At 39.8% G+C, this 22458-nt stretch overlaps 1 protein-coding gene across 12 annotated transcripts in view; it reads left to right on the top strand.

The window, feature by feature from the left end:
• Positions 1 to 22458, top strand: part of LOC109916298 (estrogen-related receptor gamma) — a 233776-nt gene that overhangs the window by 130519 nt on the left and 80799 nt on the right. The window contains exon 1 of one of the 12 annotated variants that reach the window (XM_048601192.1): positions 4116 to 4275. The exons of the other annotated variants lie outside the window; for them this stretch is intronic. Within the exon in view, the coding sequence (XP_048457149.1) occupies positions 4220 to 4275 (56 nt within the window). The 5' untranslated portion in view covers positions 4116 to 4219. Of the gene's footprint in view, positions 1 to 4115; positions 4276 to 22458 lie in introns of those variants that run through there. 12 annotated transcript variants of the gene reach the window in all.

Here is a 22458-nt window from a genome sequence, read left to right as displayed (position 1 = left end):
AGTAAATGCATGTTGGCAAAGCCTGTAGTTGCAGATTAAGAGCATTGTGGATATTCATTGTGCTTGCTGGAAGGAAGCATAGAGTCATCACTGCCCTCTATTGTCAAAAATGGAATAGCCAGATATTTTGGCGACCAGTGTTGAAGCTACTGATCACAGTTAAATAACACATTCCTGAAATGTCTTCTACTACTGCTGATATGAAATAAAACTATACCCAGAACCTTCTTGGTCAAAATAACTGGCATGACTGTTTATTGTAGGAAACACGGGATAATTAAATGAGAATTACTTGAAAGTGATTATTAAAAAGATTTATAACTTATTAAACGGTGCTATAAATACAGAAACATTCTGATTAAAATATTGGGATTGCAAAGTAGATGTCAATGTAAGATTGCAGGTGATGCAAAAATCCATCTGAGGAATGTTTTGGGTACATTCTGTAATCAGTAGAAACATTCCTTTGAGCCAGTGATTACAAAACATTCAGCAAGCACTTTTGAAAAGCATGGTTTTAGACATCAGGTCAATATTGTTTGTGTTTTAATTGGTTTCCTACACCCAAATACTTAAAACTCCTGCTGATGATGATGGCAGTAAGAAATTGTTCAAAATAAAGTCTGTCTTACAATGTTAAAATGTATGTAAAGACAAAAGATAAGGAATAAAATGATGCAAATACACGGTAAAACTCATTTTATCACCTGGCAGCCAAAGGTACCCCAATTCTTATTAATTGTTTGATTCGTGTTGATCTGTATAATTTGTTTTTATCATCTTCATCTTCTCACATACTTCTAAGGGCATATTAATAAGACACCTATAAGGAATGCATTTGGATTATTTCTAGCATTGACAAGCTGATTGGTTGATATTTTCCTTGTCAGTTTTTCAGTAATAAAAAATTGACCTATTAAAAGTTTCACTAAATGTAAATCGGCACTCGAAGGTCCTTATTGATTCACTATTACTTCATTACAGTATTCTATTTTACAATATTAGTTTGTTAAGACAGTACTCTTCAAGATTGTATTGAACATTTTCGCATTTATGGTTCACAAAAGAAGACACCTGTGACTATCGTAAACCTAATAGCATGGCAAAAATAACCAGAATTAAAAGGGCAAAGCAAAGCACAATACTTGTATCCATTTGAGCATAATTTTTTTAATTGGTTGATTATTGCATTTTTAATGCTGCACTCCATATCAGATTCTTGAATTTACAGATCATTAGTGCATAAAGAGTACTGCACGAAGTTAATATTTTAAAATGGCACCAGTACTTTATGGGTTAACATAATTGTGCTGAGAGGTGCATTGGTCATTAATGGAGCAGTTGATATTAATCTGAATTAATTTAGAAATTAATATTCTGCTTTCGTGAGTGTGGTACCATTTTTATGCAATTTGTGATCTACTTCCCACAATTAATGAGTGTTCTGCCTGGTTGAATGTAAGAATTGGACAAATGTGAAATGCTGATATTAATTGGAACAAATATACCAGCAAATGCCACCACTTTCCTTATAGAAATGTCAGTTTGTTTGGGAGGGTGGAAATTTTCTGTTGATACTTTCATCAGTGCGTCAGAAAGATATGCAGCATGGTTCAATGATAGTTTTTAGGGCGCCCTGTTTCTGTAAGTGCACGTATTGCTAAGATTCTTTGTGAGCCCTGTCTCCATGAAAGTGAGGCATTTTTACATGGTAGACATTGTGTGGTCATTAGACTACTTCCATTGTCGTTCCATTGAACAATGACATGTTTACACTGGCTTTATGAAGAAATGTATTCTGTATACGAATACACAGCAGATTGCTTATGCTTGCCTCTGTGCTTATTGCCAAACATTGGGTTAATGTAAAGCTTGTGTTCAGAAAGGATGCAGAATTCTCACGTTGACAAGTACAAAGTGGCTGGGTCTGTGCCGAAGCAGATTCTGCAGGTTCTGTTGTTGTACACTGTGGCCAGTTGACACAGTCCCACCAAAAAGCTGAATCCGACACAAATAAGTATGAAATGTGTCGAGGTGGTCAATACCACATGATCCAGGCCATTGCACATGATAACATTTCTTCTAAGCAGCACATCAGAGATGAAGTAGATTGTTGGTATGTACTGTCAGGACAGCATATAACAATATCAAAGTCTGGTCATGTGCGATTGATGGAACTAGGTGCATGGTTGCTCCTCCTGTTTGTAATCAGAAAGGATGAAAAAAGGATGTTTTGTCGTTGTATACATACAACAGTTTTTTTTTAAGGGATATGTTGAAAACTAGAATAAACATCTCATTTCTATTTAAAATGTTCACTTGAGTGATTTGAAAGTCAAAGGAGCTGGTGCAATCATGTGGTGTTTTATCTGAAGAGCTAGCTATAAATGTAGTGTGAGGAGAGTTTATGTATCTGGGCTGTGAAAATCTGGGAAAAGGACTATACTTCTATTGCCTACAATGCCAGAAAGTTCCAAATTGATCAGTTAATGCTGTTTTCAAATGGCATTTTTTTATATGGGTAATGACATTAAATCACAGTGTTTGGTTTGAATTTTGGATAAGTTGAATTTAAATTGTAAGATAAAAAGGAGTACAAAAATTAAAAACATAAAAAGTGCAGAAGTTTTGTTTCCAGATACATTTTCTGTTTTGTTAGACAAATCTGTGAATTATAACAACAGTTATTAGGGAGCAAGCATTTGGTCTTTGATACATGGCAAATGTATGTGGACAATTCATTTCTAAAATCTGGATGCAATGAACTTGTATATTGATGAAATCTCAACTGAATGTGACCATTATCTATACTGTATTTGGAGAAAATTCTTCTTTGTTAAATATTTTTAACTTGCATTGGGTGATTAACAAACACTTTAGGAAACACTTGCAAAAAAAGCAATTGCCAGCACGATAGTGCCTGCAGAATGGTTAATTTAACATCAGAAGCAATTCTGAGGCAGCTTTGCTTTTGGACAGTAAAAAGGGTTTACATTGGGTTAACGGAATGCAGGGAGACAGCCAGCTGTTGGAGCTCGCATCACTTGAAGGAGACCGTGATTGGAGGAGCTGTATTTCAGAACAGTTCTTGCAATGGGTTTGACGCCGGTTAGCCTTTCTACAATTGCTTCAAGCCACATTGTCGTATTGCTCTGTAGCAAGCAATTCATGTCAACACAGTAAAGATATTGGTGTTTGCACAGGGGAAGCATTTATCATCATACTTCTAGTGAATCTTTACTTTCAAGTTGGATAGGAAGGTGTGATTTTTCCCTAAATGTGATTCCTCAGTTTCCTTCTGAATTTGCAAGAAAGAAAAAAAATCACTTTGGGAGATTTTGAAAATATGTAAGTAATGTAGCTGGTAAATTTGTAAAACTATTAGCCAAGGTAGACTAATAAATTTTGAGAAGGTAAAAATACAAGAGAGCCCTTTAAGAGCAGCTTTCAGATTATGGTGTATTTTGAATATAGATTTTAATCATTTAAGAAAAAGAGAGGACTGTGCTTACCTATAAACAGCTTTGAGCAAAGCTATTCAGATATGATTTTTGGGAAAGACAGTTCAGCTTTAAATGAAGTTAAAAACCCTTTTGTCTATTTTACATGAAAGGATGCTAAAATGACTTACAGTAATGCATTCTGTAAATTTACATCGAGATTTTTTCTACTGTACAAGGATTTTGATATTACAGGTAAAATAATTGTGACAGATTTGTAGTAAAATGCATTCTGTTAGCACAGTCAATTCTATTTACTGTAACTTCTCAAAGAAGCAAATGGATAATTGTCCCTTTAAGCTTTTTTGAAAACTGTATTTTCAGACTGACAGAAAACTGTGCTTTAAATGCTGCACTGTATAAGGCTGTGGAATTTTCCTTCCCTCCTCCCAGTTTAGAGACTTCCCGCCTACTGTACCTGCATTGCTTCCCTAAGCCAGTGTAGGAATTGTCCTGTCTGCAGTGCTTTACTCTGAGTGGCTGCAATCCCACCAATGCGATGACTGGTGAGGTCGGGGATTGCATATGTAAAGACCTGCTTCATATTAATAAGCTACAATCGGGACTTTAAGACCTTGATTAGGAGAGTGCGAGCCTGGTCCCAGCTGGCTTTGCCTATAGGCTGTCACCAGAGAACATTTGTGTTAATTGCGCCACTCTGTCAGGGAACTTTGATTTATTGCCAGGAGTGTGGGCTCGAATAATGGTGCTGAGCGCACATGGATTTGGTAGAACTTTGTCTCCCTGAATCTTTTTCTCTCCACTACGACGAAGAGTAGGTACCTTTTTATTCCCATTCTGGGCTGTTTGTTTTGTAGGGCTATAGGTGTTTGATGTATATGTGTATGTCCCTGTGTGTCTGTGCTGCTTGCTTGCATGTTTTGTGCCAGGATTATGTCCCACTCTCTCTGTGCAACGGATGTTCTCTGAATTATCTCCAGATTCCCAGAAGCAGTCTACTGTTATTGCATATTGTGCGGCTATTTGTAATTTAGCCAAAGATGTGAGAAAGCCAAAGGAATGGACGAGGGTTGTATTGTCAAATGCTATATGTATTTTCTGTATCTATTATACAGAAATTTTGAATGCTTATTTTTAAGGACGCAAGGATTTTAAAAATGCTTTCTTGATTTTTTGGTCTAAAAGCTAATTTGTATGATTTTTAAAAATATAATCTGCTTATTGTAGTTGCATTCGAATGAAATTCATTCACATGGTCTTTTGTTTTTGAATCTAAGAAGGGATTTTTAACTGTGACAGCTTGCAGCAAAAAAAAAGGGACGGGGAAAATAAGCTGTTCCTTGATCTCAGTTAGCTGACAACTTGTCTCAAGTTCTTTCACTTTTCATTGTATCATTCATCTCTTTAAATGATCGCCCCTGTTCAAGTCAGCAACAGGCTCGGTGTAGGACGAACGTCACAAACCTGTATGAAAATACCTACACATCTCAACATATCGGAGTTATGTTTCTGCTGTACGGCTGTTTTTGCATATTTGCACAGAGCTTTAAATATTGCAAGAGGTCAGATGTTCTAAAGATGCAGGATGTACATTATGACAACCTTGCATTTACAGCGAATACGGCTATTTAGTGTGTTCATTTAAATGTATTTTTCGGCACTCTTTTGTTGTCAGAGCCTCCTATGCTACAGTAATTAACCTGCAGTAAAAAAAAACCTTTGCAACTCCAGATTTCATTTCCTACCAAAGCTATTTTTAACAAGTCTTTATATTCACTAAACATTATAGAGCTGCAGAAGGCTAGCTATAATATTTTAATTGTAAAGTCTGAGAAAAACAATATATTTTTGATCTGCTCAATGTGTCTCTGTGCCACTGTGGTTAAGCTCTCCAGAGGAAATAGCCGATTACACTGAAGCAGTTTGTGCAATATTATCTCTTTTACATTCACTCGCCTTGTATTAAATTGTCATTGTCCTAAACCAAGAGAGAAATGAATTGCAGCTTTCAATGCTGTCTGGCAATGAAATATTTACCCCCTGTGTCCCCAATCATACTTCACGTGTGTTTGATAATGTGACTCCGACATGAACAATCTCACTGGCTTGATGCTCAGTTATTGCATCTTCCTTTGCTTCTCCCTCCCTGGACTTCAAGTGACACAAAAAGAAAGTTGATTCCTAATGATTCTTTCTCTCGCTGCTATGTTTATATTGAAATACCTGTTCATCCATTATCAAGTGTCACCTCAAGTATAAGCAAAATGTAAACTGATATAAGACACATTAAAGGATGGTACAGTGAGTCAGATTTAGCTCTTTCGTGACAAAATGGCCTTTCCTTAAATGACCGCGCAAGCTGTTGTGGTATGAGCAGGGCGCAACTCTTTGTTGCGGTGGCCTCTTTACTGTACCCATATGGAGCGATGTAATTGGCTTCAGATTGTATTAGTCGGTAGAGCCTTACAGATCAGCACGGTCAGGTTTTAACATTAGTATGAATGACACCTGTCCAATCAATCATGTGGCCACAGCTCCACAAATGGAATGGGTCTTTGCCTACTTTAACATGCTGCTGAATTACAGAGTACTCTTGGATTCATTTGTACTATTCTTTCTGGAAAACAAGAGGAAAGGCTCACTGCACACTTAAGGGCAGTTCGCAGACATAAAAGTGTGTATATGAGAGGGGGAGGAGGTTGAGATTGCTGGCGTACTGGCAAGTGCTATAATTGGCTTTACTGTGTTAAACTAATCCCAGCAGGTTACACAGATCAGACATTTCAGAACAACTATATGTCTAGCTTCACTTGAGGCTCAATGCCAGTGTTGTCCACTTGTCCAGTCTGTGAATTCTCATGCAGATAACTAAAACAGTGCCTTTATACCTTAGCATTACTAAAGATCCATGTGTTGTTTTGAGCTATTCTACTCACTCATACATTATACTTTGTCTAACATGTAAATTACAATGATTATTTTTTTAACAAATAATTTTGTACAAGATTCAAACACGGAATTCAAAAGATAAATCTCGACTTGGTACATATTTTATGCTTATTTTAATCACGAAAGTCAAACAAGCCTTTACAGTTTTACTGGGCAAAGGCTGCAGCATTTATTAATTTGGTTACATTCTGTTTGTGACACCTTATTATATCATATTTGGACCTCAGATAACCCAGAAAATATCGAATGTATTAATTGTCCTGTTCAGCTACTCAGGAAAATGATGAGAGCTTTGAAATGTTGATACATTTTGAATAGGCATGGGCAATCAATTCTAGAGGCAGCTTGTTACCCAGTGTGAATAAAATACCAAGTTTTACATCAGTGAAACTCAATGATTCATACTTTGGATTTCAATTCAAACAGCAGTAAGCCATGCTGTGGCATCTCAGTGTTCGCATTTTTTTTTCTCCTTGCGACAGTATTGGATAATTCAACTGAGGAGACATGCGTAAAATGACTACCTCTTCCCAAAGTCGATTTAGTACAGCTATTTCATTTTCATTCAGTCTGCTTTAGGCAAGTATGCAATTCAGAGCGTTAGTTTTTTCAATTTGTTCCAGTAAGCATTTAAAATAATTCATTTCTAAGCTCCAAAGACTTGTGTTTTATTTACCCAAAAAAAGTTTCAAAACTACTTTAGATAGCCAAAGGCTGTTTTATTTAAAATGGGGTTTATTTATTAAGCCCCATTTCTAAAACAATTTTTATGTGCAAAAGCTTAAAAGTTACAGTAATTTAATAATGCTTCAGTTGACTGTTGCTAAACTCCGGGATAGTCCCTGTAGACATTGTAATTAATGTATGGACCTTTTTGATAAATATTTTTTAATTCCTCAGCTCGGGCTTGGGTAGGAAGCCAGATTTTAATTTTATGGTGGACAATATAATCTTCAAGGTACTACATTAGCCCCTCAAAAAGTGATATTTTGTTAGCACATTTGAAAGAACAGTAACCACTGCAGTACCTTATTCTTTTTAATCGGCATCATAACTTGCAGTTTTGTCCCCTGTACGTATCTCAAGTTTGACCTGACAATAAGATTGGTCTTCAGTAGCATGCCACCAAAACTTATCACACAGTGCATGGAAGATAATAGTTAACTCTGATAGAGTGCGAGATTTTAGCAACTCTGGGCCAAAGATAGGAACTTTCAGTCTCATGGGAGACAGCAGGTCATACCCCAATTACCATTTTCTTCTTCTGCCTTTTTTGCCGTTCCGGATTGAATTAGATTTAATCAGGTTGTTTGTGTGCATGATATGGGTCACTCCCTAAAACAAAATAGTTTGGTCAAAATCTAGTCAGCAGCTGGTGTGTACAATGCAAAAACAGGCTTGTTCCAGAAGGATGTGGACAACCCAAACAGACCAAACCAAAGTGACAAGCGTTCTTCCGCTGGGCTTGGTTTGTTTCCTAAACAAAGTGCAGGGTGCCTTAGGAAGGTCCCCTCCCTACCAGTTTAAAAACATGCCAAAGAGTTAATCAGTTTTAAATTTTTATTCAAATTATTCAAGCTTTCCACAAAAGAAAAAATTAGATTATCAAATTAATACAGACTGGAATCCGAAAAGGTTGCGTTGGTTTGTTTTTCTAAAGTGTTCTGCTCAAAGCTCTTAGTTGATTTGGATTGCAAATACTTTTACACTTTGGCCGTATTGAGAAACAGTTTCCGTTGCATGTCAACTGGAAAGGTACAGGATAACTTGAATCAATTACCAACCCAACTGTAAAATCTGTCAAATAGATTTTGGGCTGGGGAATAGGGTGCAACATCACCCCAAATTGGTGTGAATCTGTTTTTAAAAAGTGCTAAGGTGATCTGTTGAAAAATCTAGCTATCTTCTAAACTTTACATTGGTTATTTTTAATCTGATGAGAAGATCGATGCTCCAGCTCACTCTCCAGGAATGTTAGAACACAGACCAGGGAGCAGAGCTTTGTAATGGCATGGACAAAGTGATTTATATCCTGTAATATGACTTTTGCCAACTCAACTTCATACAGTACTTTACAGCTAGCGGTTTTAGACCAGTAGTATAAACCAGAGATTTCATGAAAGAGATGGTATACACCTGACGAAGACTTGAGGAACAATTTTTTTTAAATGAGGTGTGTGATGTAAACATGCTTTGAGACGCTTGCAATATATGGATGATTTATGTCTTTACAGGTTTAAACATTTATGGAGATATAATGGACGAATACCCTTTGCCATTTTGGACATTAAAAAGATAGCCTAAAATTCTTGAAAGCTGTGCATATCCATGGGTGCCCAATTCACTGCCACATGTATATTCTCCAGTCTTCCTGATGCATACCTTAAATAATTTCAGCTGGACTGTTTATACTTGCAGCGTATGTATTAACGTTGACTATTACTTCATTTCTAGAGAAGGTAGAATTATTAATCTCGCAGCAATTATTAAGCCGTGCTTAACAAAATGGGACAGTGACAGAGACCTTTGGTCAGTGCACAGTCTCCAAGATGAAATAAAAGTGTCCAAAAAAAGCAGCAGAATTCAGACACTGCTGGATTGACGCTAATGTACCTGGAAGGAAGCTAGTTCGTGCTGAAGCGACCAGCGTCAGACAGGGCTATGTGCCATCTGTCCCACCTGCTGCATAGTTAGTCCATCTGGTTATTCAGAGTGTGCTTTGTGGGTTTTACCGGAGCAACTTCAGTGCCAGTAGGCAAGCAAGCAGAGTAAATTATTTAAGCAGCCAATGTAAACTGAAAGCTCTCACCCTAGATGCTGGGGCTTGTGTTAAATGCTTGAAAGCTTCTATTTGCATATAGATTTAGATACAGTGTATAGATCATCGAGGAGATTACAACCAAATTATCTTCATCTGGATCCTTACAGGACATCTTCTTGTCTGCATTGAGTAACAATTCTGGATGGTATTTTGTTTTTCTTGTGTAGGGAAGAGGAAGTTAAAAGGATGTGATTTATTTCCAGCATAGTAGCCTGTTAACAGAGCACTAACTGTTAGCAAATTTGTTAGAAACTCCTTAGAATGTCAGGTCTGCACATTTTATTATTCCCTGTCACCAATTTACTTACTGAGCACTCTTTGCAAAGCTGATAGGAGATTTCAAATGGAAAATAAACAATTGGAAAACATAGCACCAAGAAGGTGAAATAAATCAAACAAGAAATTTAAAGACAACCACATACGTCCATACATTTGTATTGCACAATGTTCAAACAGAAATGTACCGGTGGGGGTGTTTGAAACACTTTAAACTTTTGTTAGTGTTGCAAAGGTTTGTTTTAAATGTCAGGAATCAATGTATTCCTTCTAATTAGTATGGTTGTTTATGTTTATTTTTAAGAGTTTGTTAAATTCAGCACAATAATTTCCTCAATTCACCAGTTAGGACATGAGCTACTGCCTGACAGCAAAAAGTGCATTGGCTGAACATTATAGCAATTAGAACCTTTCAATACACTTTTTATTTTGCAGAGAAAGGGTAAACTAAGAATTACCTTTCTTGATTTAACTTTAGTTTTGAATCATGGCAGGAGTTTTTACACTGTAATTTTAGAACAGCGATATAATGTTAAGTCACTTTTTTTCGGGAAATGTAACTTTGGCTGAGCAGATATGGGTTTTAATATATATTGAATTGACAGTAATATATACTGTAATACTTCCAAATCCACAAATTCTTAACTGTTTGAGATCTGAAACTTGCCTCTTTTGGACCTGCAATCTGAGAGTATGATCAAGCAAATTGACTTGCACTGAACGCATGCAGACTTTATGCTTCTCCTGGTCAATCAAAAGTAGAGATTGAAACTTGCTTGGCAGCCTCCAACATGCATACTTTAATTCTGATTGTAGGATTCCACTTTGCATATTTGAGAAACCTGTCGCTTCTTTCAAGCAGCTGCATGGGATGATGTAAAATTACTCAATTAGTTTGTACATAACCAATTTTAATATGAAGTTTGACACTCTAACAAGGTTTTAAGCCAGTTTCTTTGTTGGGGGAGGGGTGGAGATGGGTAGCGATGACAGTTAAATTTCTGGGTGTAAAATCTGATGGACCAATTGGAAATATATTGTGCTGCAGTGCTAATACTATTTAGCCACTAGAGGCTGCTAGATCATTTTTATGCCACTAACTCGTGACTGAAGTGGTATTACCCCCAGCTTGTTGATAAACGTTTGAATGATGCCCAAACTGAAATGGATTGGACTCTGGATGGTAGCCTGGTGTTGTTCCATGGATGCATCTCTGGTAAATTTCTATGTCTCCTGCTGGTTTGAGCAGTGTCTTATTCTGTCATTATTTCCCTCTTCTTTCCCTCTCCTTCACTGCAGGACAGATATTTTGTGGGTCATACTTCCATGGGAGCAATCATTCTTCAGTTCCTTGTTCAAATGGTTGTTTTTCAAGTGTGACCCTCGGACAGTGAGTGCTGGAGGGTTATTCAGTTGCACGAGACATTGTAATGAAACCAAATCTACCCCATACATATGCTTCTAGAATGAGTTACTGAATTGCATGCAGAATTGCGTCCTCTCCTTGACAAGCGTTATTATTTACCTATTTAGCCGTGGGATCCTGCAACCCAATTGTATGGTCACAGCTGCTGCCCTGGCAGAGGGCAGAACCTTGCTAACCTTTCAGACAACTAGAGCAGGTAGCTTCAGAAATAATCAAAGGGTTAGTTGAAAATTGGATGTGCTGCATAATGATGTATGCAGATTACCTAACCAGAAATCACTAAACTTCTGAACAGAGTTTTAAATATTCATGTTTGGGTTTGGAATGTGGAGTATTGCTTGTAAAGCAGTTCTGTGTGTGAGCTGATCAAATTAAAAACAATGGTTCATGTTAATGATCGGTTCAAGCATCACTCGAGAGCAATTTGCAGCAGAGCTGTCTTAATCTATTGCCATTGCACAGTGTAAGACTAGGCATGCTATGCAATATATCTTAGGAGTGCAGTACACATTTTAGCCAGTGGACAGATATTGAAAATGCTTGAATTACACAGTAGGGCATCCGTACCTGAAGGAGAAAACATAGATCCACATTTCTGCAAAGAAGTTACCTCATCTTTGTCACTATTGACAAAGCTGTGTCAACTTGCAGCATTTTCCATTTTTATCTTGTACAGCCATCATTTGTGGTTTTACTTTTTAATAATCCAACAGTTGCTGACAATCCGTGAAAGAATATTTTTACCTTAGGCTCACAGGGATGGAATTGTTTTTCTTTTTGTGTGCATCAGCTCAAAAACTCATGATATGGAAATAACATTAGCTTATTGTCTATGAAGGGTGTTCTGGTGTTATTGCCGCATGGACCAGCTGTTAAGAGTGATTCTTGATTGGCTTCTTCCCTAGGTTTGTGCACGCCAAAGCAATAAGATCAATCCAGCTGAAAAGCCTTGTAACTTTCAGTGCAGCTTTCTGCATATTTTGTGGCACCAGGTAACCCCCACATCACTGACTACAGCTCCCATGTCCTGCCATTCCCTACATGTTCAGTAACCCACATCATGTCCCTTCAATTCTGAAATGCATTATAATAGTCCCTGGTCGGAAGGAAAGTCCATCTGTTTTGGAAAAAAAATAGATGCATGTTAGGCTTTACTGATAGATGGGTTAAATCAACTGATTTAACTGATTTCCCTCCAGAGGTAGTATTTTATTTATATGATAAAATGCTTGGGAAGTGATTAATTTGTCAAGGGAATGTCTTGTTACTGTAAATTTACTGAAACTGTAATAAGTGTGTTGCTGCTACACAGATGGAGGAACAAAAAGGCAGTGACTAATGAAGAGATGGAGATTCACACAATGTTTTACCACATGTAGTTTAATTTTGCAAAAAGTACTTTTTGGTTTTAATTCAGATAAGTACAGAGTTAGGTATTAGCAGTTTAGCAAAGGCTCCAAAATATGGCACAGGCTGATTATTTTGTCAAGTTGATTAAGGTAATTCTACTAACATTTGTAAAAGCTTCATTTAGCCACACAGCATTGGCCATGCTAAGTTGCATCTAACCCTTGCTTTAGCCATCTGGTACAGTCCATGATTGTGGGAAGGGAGTGTGGTGTGGATACATGCAGTAGCCACATTGAATTTTTATTGAAGAGATGGTAGAGGAGAAATCGTTATCATTAGTGCCCGATATTTACGTGCTAGGAATACTGTTAGAATAGGCCTGCAGCATGTGTGCAAGTGCAAATTCACACTGGACACCATAATTGGTGAGGGCATTAGGGCACATGCAGTGGGCATCCACTGAGGTATGTAGAGCAGGTAAGTCTTGACATCATGGGGCTTGCAATGCTGATTTAATGCCAGCATTGCTACTTTGTAGCTGAACCTTACAGCTAACATCCTTTCTTAACCTATCCAAGCTGAATACGCATTTGACAACAGGAAAGTGGATTCACCACCACTGTTTAAAGGATTGGTCAACAGTTTAGTTACTGGCTGGTTTCTTCCAGCTATTCCTGCAAGTCTGCAAGTGTTTGGTTCTTTCTACTGTTTTTGCAAGTTGCTAAATTCCACATGCAATGGTTCATCAGGTGCTGAAAGATCTTTTTCCAACTTCAAGGCTTCTATCCAAGCTAGTTGCTCCCAGATACGTATGCTACATATGTTACTTCTTCCCTTGGAAAACGATCATGGAGCAGTATACTGCTAGAAGTGGGAGGAGAGGAGTGACACCTAATTTTCCAGGGTCTTCGGGGAGCAATTCTTTATCTTGAACCACAGCAAATAACAACACGTGAGATGTTTGCTCTCACTGAAATCTGACACAAGCTGTAGTCACAATCTCAACCTCTGAACAGAGCAAGGACTACATTGGAGCTGGATATATTTTCAATATCTCGCAGTTTGCCATCTGTGCTTATGTAAGGGAGGTCACCGACCCACTTTACTCAAAAGGATGTAGCTATATTTCATTCTCACTTGCCAACAGTGAGTAAGACGAGTGAACAGCTTTGCCAGCTCTTCCCCATAGTGTGTACACATGTTTCTGCAGAAGTCACATGTCAATACCAAAATAATAAAAAAAAGAGAAAATGTTGCAAATACTCAGTAGGACAGTCAGAATCTATAGTGAAAAACAAAGTTAATGTTTAAAGTTGATGACTTTTCATCAGAACACAACAAGTCAAGTTTGCTGTATGGTAGGAACTGAAAGGGATTTCACCACTTTGAAAGTCCAGGCAGCATGTGACCAAATAAAATGAATTATTTGGGTCAGTGCCCAGTATATTGGCAGCAGTCATGATGCCTTCATTCGTAGAATCCCTACAGTGTGGAAACGGGCCCTTCGGCCCAACAAGTCAACACCGAACCTCAGAGCATCCCACCCAGACCCACGCCCCTGTAACCCACCTAATCTACACATTCCTGAACACTATGGGCAATTTAGCATGGCCAATTTACCTAACCTGCACATCTTTGGACTGTGGGAGGAAACCGGAGCACCCGGAGGAAACCCAAACAGACATGGGGAAAATGTGCAAACTCCACACAGACAGTGGCTGGAGGGTGGAATCGAACCTGGGTTGCTGGCGCTATAAGGCAGCAGTGCTAACCACTGAGCCACCATGCCACCTGATTGTTTACTATTGGAGTTCTCTATCGGCAGTTTGTTCTGTGTACCTGCAGTGAAAGCTATACAGAGTGGAGCAGGCCTTAGTTATGCTGCAACAGCCTTTCTGTTGTTTGGCAGAGTAGGTGACAAGCATCTTGGTGGTCAACTGTATGCTGCTCAACCTCCCCCAATATGGGGGAGGATAGACCTTACCTACAGATGGACGGCAAGCAGCTGAGGACCAGAAGCATGATACGTGGAGGGGAAAGAGGAAGGGAGAAGGCAATCTTTCTGCCTAGTTATCCTTTTACAGCTGGGATGTCAGTATTCTAATTCATCAGTCATCAGCGGTCCCATATTTTACCTTCCGTCCATCACAGCATTCCATTTGGTCGCAATGCAAAAGAAAAATCCAATACAACACAAACACTGCAGTTCAAATTTATAGATGAAATCATGTCATATTGCATACAGTTGTCAGCTGGTCTCCCCATCTGTACTCACCTAGTGCCTTTGACTGTTCCTGTACACCAGGGTAGCTTCTTTATAGCTACCCCAGTGTTTGCACCATGGCCAGTGGAAGGCTGCTGACTCTACAGCAGATGGCTTTAGAGGACAACTTTAGAACAGGTCTGGCCCTCCGGTTGTGGCATGGAACATCTTGGCTCGGGTGGCCGCCATGTTGCTGCCTGGTTACAAGGCAAGACAAGGGCATGGGTAGAGCGGTTTGGGGAGGAGGAGGGCAAATGCTCCCATCCTGAGAGTATAAAACGATCATGCTGCATGAAGCCACTGCAACTCTCCTGAAAAGAGACACCTCCATAATCCTTCTAATGTGTTGGAGGACCGATTTCGGGGTGGCTGTGATAACCTGCAAACCTCTTTGGACACCAGTCCACAGCCATGATGACAGCAGCCTGTACTTGCACGCCAGGAAATTGACTTCTCCTTTCAGGAATGTGAGCTTTCACGTCAGATGTCAAATAGCTGCTGTTTCTGCTGCAATGGAAGATGCAGCATTAGTTATTAGATGCTATATCATGAAACATAAACAGGGCGGCACGGTGGCTCAGTGGTTAGCACTGCTGCCTCACAGCGCCAGAAACCTGGGTTCAATTTCACCCTCGGGCGACTGTCTGTGTGGAGTTTGCACATTCTCCCTGTGTCTGCGTGGGTTTCCGCTGGGTGCTCTAGTTCCCTCCAACAGTCCAAAGATGTGTAGGTTAGGTGGATTGGCCATGCTAAATTGCCCATAGTGTTCAGGGATGTGTAGCTTAGGTGGGTTATAGGGGGATGGGTCTGGGTGGGATGCTGCAAGGTCGGTGTGGACTTGTTGGGCCGAAGGGCCTGTTTCCACACTGTAGGATTCTATGATTCTAAAAAATCTCAGCAGGTCTGGCAGCATCTGTGCAGAGGGAAACAGATGTTAATGTTTCAAGTCCCATGACCCTTTGTCAGAATTTAGGGTTGATCAGGCAGCAGTGAGGCCAGCAACAGGCCTTCCCCAGGAATGAAGCCCCTTTGCCAATCGAGAGCTGCTAACCAATCAGAAACTCTTGTGCTCAGCAGCACCTAAGGGAGGCCATGGCTGCAGCTAGAAGGACAGGGAGCCAAGACCCAGGATCATAGGAATGCCCAGGCCATGTTGGGTGGAGCTCAGCTGGAGGTTTACATTGGATGGGAATTGCAGGTAGAGGGCCGCCGAAAAGGGGTTGGGAACAAGTACATAGGATGGTACTCAGTGCAGTGCCCTGCTTTCTGATGTCCAGTCCCTCAATCAAACACCAAATAGCCTTTGATCAAGGGATGCACCCATTTCCAGGAGGTGACAGGCTGGCTGCATGGTTTCAGCTTCATGCTGGCCTTGTGGTGACATGCTTGTCTGCAGCAGTGGCATGAGGCCCTTAAGTGCTCTATGATCAGCCACAAGAACCTAATTGGCAGCTAGGTGGGAAGGTCAATTGTATACCTTCCACCCTAGAACTTAATTCCGGAGGAGGCTGAAGGATAGCAAGGTCGAAGTACACCACCATCTGCCCTAACTAAATATCCTTCCTGACTCCGAGCTCACCACCAAAGAGAGCAGAAAGTTTTAGCCTGTATATTCATCACCATCTTGGTTGATTACTTTTGTGAGGTCATTGACCTTCTTGCGATATTGAATGCAGGTCTTCATAACTTAGTTGTGGCCATTTGTTCACAATGCCTTTTCAGCATTCTCTGTCCACAGAACATCTTCCTCCTTTTCAAAGATCTACATCGAAACCTTCAGTGCACCTTCTGAAGATTTTGGAGATCCCCTTCTTTCCTGTTGTGCCATTTCTCATTCTTTCCAGGTCAAATTGTCGTTCGTCATGAATCTCCGCATTGCCACAGTCACAACATACATTCCTTCTAAGAGTGCATGTCAATTTTAAGTGGATGGAATGGCTCTAGTTTTGGATCCCCTGGCCTCCAACATTGAACAGTATGGACAGCACTGGCTGAACCTAGAGGTCTTTCAAAGAGCAGGCATCCAAGTTGGCATACTGTCTGCATTCAGTCTGCAGTTGTGACTAATCATGCAGCATGATTTCCACACTGATTTTCAGGGATCGTGCAGTTTAGCCCCAATTTTTTTTTAATGATTTGTTACAAAATTTGAAAGACATGAACTGTGTATACAGTATATGTACGTTATTCTACCAAGCTATTCCAACTCAGCTTCTCCAAGAAAGGACAAGTAAATGACTATTTTCCAGTGATTATAAACCAACGATCAGCATAATTAAATGAAGAGAAGAAAAATCTTCAGGATCAAAGTACTTCACAGCGAGTGATTGTGTTTCTCTTGTAACTAACACTTGTAAGTTAGAGAAACATGGCAACTATTTACACACAGCAAGGTTCTGCCAAAAGATGACTCAACTATTGTAAACAAATACTGCTAGATAGGTTGGTAATTCTGACTTTATAAACTTTTTTTAAGATTTCTATTTGCTAAAAACTAATGATGAAAAGTGAATTTGACAGCAACTGTGGGGGGAGAACAGAGTTAACGCTTCAGGTTGTGATCTCCTAAGCTCTAATTAAAGATCTCAACTTGGAAACATGGGGCAGAATCTTTGCTGTTGGATATGACAAGCTTGGAGGTGGGTAGGAGATTTAATTAGGCAGGCTGGTCACACACCCTTTGACTGTTGCCTTCTCAGCTCCACCAGGAATTATCTTTTGGGTGTGAGAACCCACGGTTAACTGCCCGACCAGTTGAGTTCCTAACATTGTCAGTTAAGAGCGACCTGAAGAGCTCACCCTGCTGCCACTGGGAGCTGAAAACAGGTTAGTCACCATGCAGCACACCCAATGGGTGAAATTTTCCGTAGGATTGAGGGACTGCGTTTCCCAATGGCAGTCAATCCCTTTGTTTTCTTCTGATGCTTCAGCCCTCTCTCTCTCAGCTTATCCAAGAAACATGACTTAACTCCGACCTGGGTCCTCTGCCACCTTGGCTTTCTGGGACTGCCCCTCCATTGCACTGCTGTGAGCACATGATGCTGCGACAGCTCCCATTGGGTGGCACCTCTGCCTTCAGGAACTTAAGGCCTACTTCGTCACTTCCTGATTGGCATGTAGTTCAGTGGACATTCCCTAGAAAAGGCAGCACAGGTTTGTTGCTGTCTGTCCAGTCACTGATGAGCCTCTTAATGTCTAAAGAAGATTGACTGAATCACTTCTCCTTCTCTGCCCTATGAGTGGCACAGTGGTTAGCATTGCTGCCTTACAGCTCCAGGGACCTGGGTCCAATTCCACCCTCGGGCGACTGTGTGGAGTTTGCACATTCTGCCCGTGTCTGCATGAGTTTCCTCCAGGGACACTGGTTTCCTCCCACAGTCCAAAGATGTGCAGATTAGGTGGATTGGCCATGCTATATTGCAGATAATGTGGGAAAGGCAGGATTACAGGAATAGGGTGGGGGTGGGTCTGGGTGGGATGCTCTTCAGAGGGTCGATATGGACTCGATGGGCCAAATAGCCTGCTTCCACTCTAGGGATTCTTTGATGTTCCATTTCCTTCTGCTCCAACAAAACATCACTAACTTCATCAGCCTGCTTTTCCTGTCCTGTTTAGCAGTTTCTCTGTTGGCTCTTATGAAAAATATACCAAACAAATTCATGATCGGTGTTTCATAGTTCCTGATTCAGGGCAGGTATAAAGACTTACAGGACTGAAGTAATTGAGGCTTTGAAACCAAAATAGCATAACTAACGTATTTTAACAAAGTTGAGAGGCGGCGTTAACGTGTAGGGTGAGCATAGAAAGAGTAGCACACTATAAATTCGTAAGCACAAAATGCTGCAATCTAACACTAATTTATTAAATTAGCCATGTAAAACACTTAAAAATCTTAATGTTGCACAGTTATGGGAGTTACATTTCACATTGCTTAGAAATTTGCATTAAAGGAAGAATCTTCAGAAACTGAGTAATTGACAGCAGTTTTATGCACCTCGTGCTACAAGATTGCAATTGTAGAACATTGGTGGAATTTGAGTTTATATTTGTATTTTGTAGAATTTATATTTGTGCGAAGTGCTGTGAAAAAATAAGATTTTTTTTAAAAATCAAGACTGTTGTAATAATGATTATATTGTGAACTGGGGTGCTGTAAAGCAGGAAATATTAATCTATAATAAGACAAACAAATTACCTAGATCTTCTTGTAAACTGGATGTACTCCCCACCAAATGCTACTTTCCACTGTTCAGTCTACCTAAGTTATGTAGTTTGATATTTACAAACGCAAATTTATCGGTCTTCATTTTTCATTACAGTAATATATATTGTGTTCAGTTGTAGTAAGCTCCGCCTAACATCTAATCGGATACCAAACTCATGAATCATGAGCTGGGATGTTACTGGGTGCAGGGAGTGGGTAGGAAGGGCGTGATTAGGTGTTTTGGGAACATTAAATTAGGTGGGATGTCGGGGATGGTGTGCTTATTGCCTGCACAGCGATGGTGTTTTATAAGTACCAGGGGAAGGTTGCAGGCAGCCAAGTCACCTTGGGGCAATTGAGGCATCTTTGGGGCCCATTAAGGGCTACCTTAGAACTTCTTCCAAATGCCGTTGGTGTTTTATTTGGGGACTGGGCCACAAGGGGATGCCATTTGTTTGCTCTGGCAGCCTCCTCAGGAGTGAGCCAAACTGATCGTGCACCTAATAGTCCAGGGAAGACCAAAACCACTTTGTGAGACCTGCTGCTGAAATATTCCACTCCCACGCTGTGTCCTAATGACTAATCGTTGCTTCACCCCTCCCCAACTCGCCTAGGCCTGCCTGACTGGTTGCAGTGACTCCCACAATACCATTTGTGCACAGGGGCCTTCAGTCTCGTGGATGCTCCAGACCAGTTGCAGTACTAGTATTGACCACTACTCCTGACAGCACTGCTGCGACTGAAGAGCTATCAACCATCTGATTATCAGACAGCTCTTCAGGTAGGCCTTATTCCTTAAAGGAGCACTTGTCCCAATTGAGGCAATTCGTTACCTGATGATCATAAAATGCAGCCCCTGACTCTCCGGTCAATGGACTGGGCCACTGATACCCTGAAAAATGTTGGGCAATATGGCTGGCATTGTAATTTCAAATTTGAGCAAATGTTGAGGGCAACCCAAGCCTGAACTTACTTTCTCGTTCTTTTGTCAAGTGACCAATCTAAAATGCTCATTCATTCCTTTCTGAGTGGTATCAAATGCCTGAATATGACCCTTACGTACGTAGCCATTGAAAGTGGTCTACATAAGTGGAACCTAATTGTCAAATTAAGCACGCCGTCTTGTACTGGCATTAAAGCTGCTCTCCTAGCTAGACAAAAAGTCACATGTAGAGAAGGTGGTTAAGAAGGTGTTTAGCATGCTTGCCTTCATTGCTCAAACCTTTGAGTATGGGAGTTGGGGTGGCATGTTGAGTTTGTACAGGTAGTTGGTGAGGCTTCTTCTGGAGTACTGTATACAGTTCTGGTCACCCTGCTATAGGAAGGATATCATTAATTTGGAGAGGGTTCAGAAAAGATTTACCAGTATGTTGCTAGGAATGGAAAATTTGAGTTATAAAGATAGGCTGGATGGGCTAGGATACTTTTCAAAGAAGCATAGGAGGTTGAGGGATGACCATATAGAGGTTTATAAAATCATGAGGGGCGTTGATAACATGAATAGCAAGGACCTTTTCCTTAGGGGAGGGGATTTCAAAACTGGGGCATGTTTTTAAGGTGAGAGGAGAAAGATTTAAAAAGGACATGAGGGGCAACATTTTTTACACAGAGAATGGTTAGTGTGTTGAATGAATCACCAGAGGAAGTGGTGGATGCAGGTACAGTCACAGTGTTTAAAATGAATTTGAATAAGTACATGAATAGGAAAGCTTTGGAGGGATGTGGGCCAAATGCAGGGAAGTGGGATTAGTTTGGTTTGGGAGCATGGTTGGTGTGGACTGGTTGGACTGAATGGACTGTTTCCATGCTGCATGACTCCATTTCTCTAAACAAACAGATTAATAGTTTCATTCTCTGTTAATCAGATGGAACAAAGGTTATACAAGTATCTATTTTAATATTTAACCCACACTTTAGTTTTCCACATTGCTCTTGTGCACGTATGTTTTCATCTTGACCACTGTTTGGCATGTAGAGCTGGGATATTGAAGTGTCCCATGAAGAATTTATAGTTTAGGCAGTGGCTACTTCTTGACATAACTGTCAGGGGTAGACCTTCTGAGACTGAGTTAGATTGGAAAATTCTTCACAATAATTTAGGACAATTCTTGAGACTTGAAAAGAAAAATTAATTGCATGTTTCTGCAAAAATGTAATCAGTTTTGATTTCTAGACCAACTCAAAGTTGTGCACTCTTTAAAAAGTGGGATCAAGCATTTCTTGTTAGGACCTGAAATACTTGGAGCATGCAATCTGGTACAAACAAACTTCAACTTCAACATGAGAAATAAAGTTGCTGCTTAAGATGTAAATGTCCCAGCCATCTTTGAAGATATGTGTGTTTGACATATTTCCTCTGGTTGTTTCCTACCAGTGTCTTTATACTTCTAATTTTTTCATATTTGTCTCCATGAGGATATGTGCTGTGACAAACAATGCATTAAATTATTTACTTTTATATAATTGCCAAATGTTTTGTGAGGAATACCCTTATTATTAAACTAATACATTTTATTTAACAAACAAATATAAAACAACCTCAGCCTTTCCTCTGCTAAAATGGGGATACTATTTCTTCCTGTGCTTTGTCACTTCAAGAGCAAAAAGCACAATATAGAAAGTAGAAGGTGAGAACAATAAGGCCAGTTAAGTGGATTATTAATATTGTACTCGAAGTGATACAAAATGATACAAAATCAGGACTAGTGTTAAAGGCTGTGTATATTTTATGTACATATACACATTATTTTCATAGCTTACATTAAAATATTGTTGAAAATGTACATTATAAATTACTCAGAGCTGAACTGATTAAAGCAATAAGTAATGCAGTGGCTCTGCCACTTAAAGGAATGAGGTTTTAGATCTTTTATAGTGGGATTTAAGAGGCTTTATTTAGAAATCTTCTCAAAGCTAGCCACTGAGTTAGGATTTGAACATTCCATTTTTAAAAAAGTAAACAATAAGTCAAATTTGCTTTAGAGGCATTTGTTGTAGCAGATGGCCTTCTTCAGATTTAAGATGCTTTACAGATGGGAGTTGCAGCAGCTTGCCCTGCCACCGCTACCTCTGTAGTTTGATAGATGGGTATAAATCTCAACAACCCTTTCTTGACAACCAATTTATAGAATCTGATCTGGTTAAAGACATGTCTTTCATACTCGAGCCACAGGAAATAGGCTTTTTTTTACAGTCTTGTTATACCCTATCAGATTCTCCTCTTAATGAAATTGGCTTTAATTACACGCTTGTTCCATCTCTCTGTGACCCCTTTAAATGTACATGTGTGAGCAGACCCCGGTATTTTCCCCCCACATGAATTCATTAGGAGTCCTGATGGTTCTTAGTCTGACTGACATCTTTATTACTAAATCCAAGTGCATAAAATCACCTTGTCACAGTGTCATCATAAAAAAAAAAGCGAAGGTGGTTACTGTGGAGTATTTGAAATGGGACCTAGGACAATCAGTGTATTAAGTCGGTATCTTAATGGCAGTAAAATCAAATGTGCCAACAACTTCACGACTCCCTGCTGCTGGCTGACAGCATGGTGCAAGATGCTAGGGCTAAACATTCAGTTAAACAGTGATTGTGATGAAATGCCACTCCATGCTTAGCACAAAAACTGAACAGGTGTAGAGCTTGGTTTTTCTTTGCGGGCTGCAGGAGTGTCATAGTGAAACACATTCTGTGCATTTTATTTCTGAG

The sequence above is a fragment of the Rhincodon typus genome, chromosome 9, assembly GCF_021869965.1.
Source record: "Rhincodon typus isolate 14 chromosome 9, sRhiTyp1.1, whole genome shotgun sequence".
In the NCBI taxonomy this organism is placed as follows: Eukaryota; Metazoa; Chordata; class Chondrichthyes; order Orectolobiformes; family Rhincodontidae; genus Rhincodon; species Rhincodon typus.
Note: the sequence above shows the minus strand (reverse complement) of the source record. Positions and strands in the feature narration are given on the sequence as shown.